This window comes from Merops nubicus, unplaced genomic scaffold (genome assembly GCF_000691845.1).
Source record: "Merops nubicus isolate BGI_N331 unplaced genomic scaffold, ASM69184v1 scaffold25764, whole genome shotgun sequence".
Lineage (NCBI taxonomy): Eukaryota > Metazoa > Chordata > Aves > Coraciiformes > Meropidae > Merops > Merops nubicus.
In genome coordinates, this window is record NW_008603912.1 from 11,746 (window position 1) to 14,326 (window position 2,581).

The 2,581-nt window shown below is 45.8% G+C and overlaps 1 protein-coding gene across 1 annotated transcript in view; it reads left to right on the forward strand.

Annotated features, from left to right (window-relative positions):
* FAM73B (family with sequence similarity 73, member B) overlaps nt 1–2,364 on the forward strand; it is a 13,078-nt gene extending 10,714 nt beyond the window's left edge. Inside the window, exons 13-15 of the mRNA XM_008938852.1 lie at nt 420–473; nt 1,415–1,531; nt 2,167–2,364. Of these exons, the coding sequence (XP_008937100.1) occupies nt 420–473; nt 1,415–1,531; nt 2,167–2,364 (369 nt within the window). The remainder of the gene's footprint in view (nt 1–419; nt 474–1,414; nt 1,532–2,166) is intronic.
* Nucleotides 2,365–2,581: the final 217 nt, after the last annotated feature.

Consider the following 2,581-nt stretch of genomic DNA (forward strand, 5'->3'; position numbering starts at 1 on the left):
TTTTTGTACCTGGCCATTCATTCTGGTGGTCCCTCAGCAGTCACTGAGGTTCAAATAGCAGCACTTTCCTCTAGTCCTGGCCCTTGGCTGTGTATTTAAGACTGGTTACTTGCACAGACTGAGGAAATGGTTGGGAGGCACCTTTGGACAGCTGTCTGTATTCTGGGGTGTTTGGCAACTATGTCAGATCGTATTGGCAATCTTCTAAAACTCTTTGGCTTTTCTGGAATGGATCCGGACAGGCTGAATCTGCTTCCAGTTCACTTGGATTTGTAACCAGCTGTAGAGTTGTTGGCACAAAAGGGCCACTGCTTTGATATTGTGATGGCAGTGTGTGTGTTGGTTTGGGTTTTTTTGGTTTTGTTTTTTTTTTTTTAAAGTAATCCCAGTAACTGATGGTCTTTCTCTGGTAATTGTAGGCTCTAGCAACTGCCTGCTGGTCGGTCCTGAAAGCAAAAAGGAGGCTTCTGATGGTAAGTGAAATTAATTAGAAGGGAACAAGTCTAATGTATTTAAAGCTGAAAAGTTAGCACCCAGATCTTGACAAAATGCAAAATCTAAGAGGTTTAAGACTGAACTGAATCCTGCTCTTTGTGATGCTTTAGAGCACTGGGGTCCAGCTGTCCCTGCTCCAGTGCCATGCCAGTATTTTACTGAATGTCTGAGTTTATTTTCCATTTTTGTTAATGTGAGGATTCAAAAGATAATGCTGCCTGTCTGATATTTCCTCTACCTGCTCGCGATACTGTAGGGATGGTCACAGACATCAAGCTACAAGGGGCTGCTCCTGAATTGTTGGTAGCACAGCAAACAGCTCATGCCCTTCTCCACTTCCCAGCACTGATTGCTGACTAGCTATTGCTTGATGCATTTCCCTTAAATCTGTGGCTTTCTAAAGTATCACAGCAGATGAGTTCATGGACCTGGAGAACAGGAAGCTGCAACTTCACAATCTCAGTTCTGCCACAGGGTCTGTGGCATCTGGCAAGTTTTCAACTCTGCCCCACAGCCAGCTGGTACAGCTGGGTTTGCCTCATGAGATGGTACGAAGGGAAATAAGAGCACTGGAAGCTGTACTACTGTGCTGTCATGCAGTGCAAGCCCTCTCCTGGCTTGGTCCAGAGCTTATAAATAGAGTCTGTAAAGACTGCTTGATGGTTCCCTTTCATTTTCTTCTATTTATTTTCCTCCTGAAATAGTAGTTTGGAAACCTGAAGATAGAAGGCTCTAGTCATCCTTCAAGGAATCTGAAAAATAAATGTAATTCTGCAGGAAGAGATGTTCTCAAGTAGCTCTTAACTTCAGTTACTGAAGCATGGTGCCTCTTGGCAGAGAATTCGGTACCTGATACGGAATAAGCTGCTAATTCTGTCTGAGAACCAAGGTTAACCAGTTCTTCCCTTCTCTGTGGCAGGTACCAGATGGCTTTATCTCTCATTTCTACTCCGTATCGGAGCATGTCAGTCCTGTTCTAGCCTTTGGTTTCCTGGGGCCCAAGCAGCAGCTATCTGAAGTCTGCGGTTTCTTCAAGGTAAGGTGGCTTTTCTGTACCTAATTTGTGTGGGACTCCTGCTGTCTTCTGACCTAACACTGCAAATGTGTGCTTTTGGTGACTGAGCTGGCATTAAGAAACCTGGTGCTGTACAAAAGCCTTCTAAAAATCACTGATTTTTGAGATGCAGATTGCTGAATTCAGATTGATAAGAATTCCCAGCACAATTTATTATACCTGATAGCAAAAACGTGTGATAGCATCCATTCATACCATCAGTACTGGAAAAGATTATGGTGTGTATGCTGAAAGAATATCTTGTCTAAGAGTACGTGGGATCTTACAAGTTACTTATTTGATCTTAAACCCTAACTCTTCTAGTTCTTGTAGATAATATCATGAGAGGCTGTGCTGTGTTTGTTAGATGTTTGGATGGATATTGCTGTGGACATCAGCATTGCTTTCCTGACTCCAGCAGCTCTGCTGGCCTGTTTCAGAGGCACGAGGGGATCTAGCCACAACATAACACCCAGGCTGAAGCAGATCTTTGCTGGGATGGGACGGCAGATGTGCCGAATTCCGTACGGGGTTCTCTGCTTGCTGCAGTCCAGGCTGCTGGTGCTGGCAGGGGGAAGGAGGTCTCCATGCTGTAAGCCTTCCTTTTGTCTTTTCAGCACCAGATAGTACAGTACCTGAAGGACATGTTTGACTTGGACAACGTGAGGTACACGACAGTGCAGTCTCTGGCAGAAGACATTCTGCAGCTGTCGCGGCGGCGCAGCGAGATCCTCCTGGGCTACCTGGGCACCGAGCCGAGCCCCGAGGTGAACGGCATGCTTCCTGGAGAAAGTGAGCCCCTGGAGCTCATCTGATGTCAGCCCGGAGGAAAAGAGTTTTGTACAAGGACCTTTTTCTTCCCAGAGATGGATAAAACGACCTGCAACACGCAGTGGTGGCAGCAGGACTATCTCAACACACAGCAACCTGGTGGGACCTGCTTTTTGTAGCCAGTAGTGTTTGCTGGGATGGATCCAGGACCACTTGCCAGCTTATGGTTTGAATTTATTCTTTGTTTCACCTTCCTGTTCA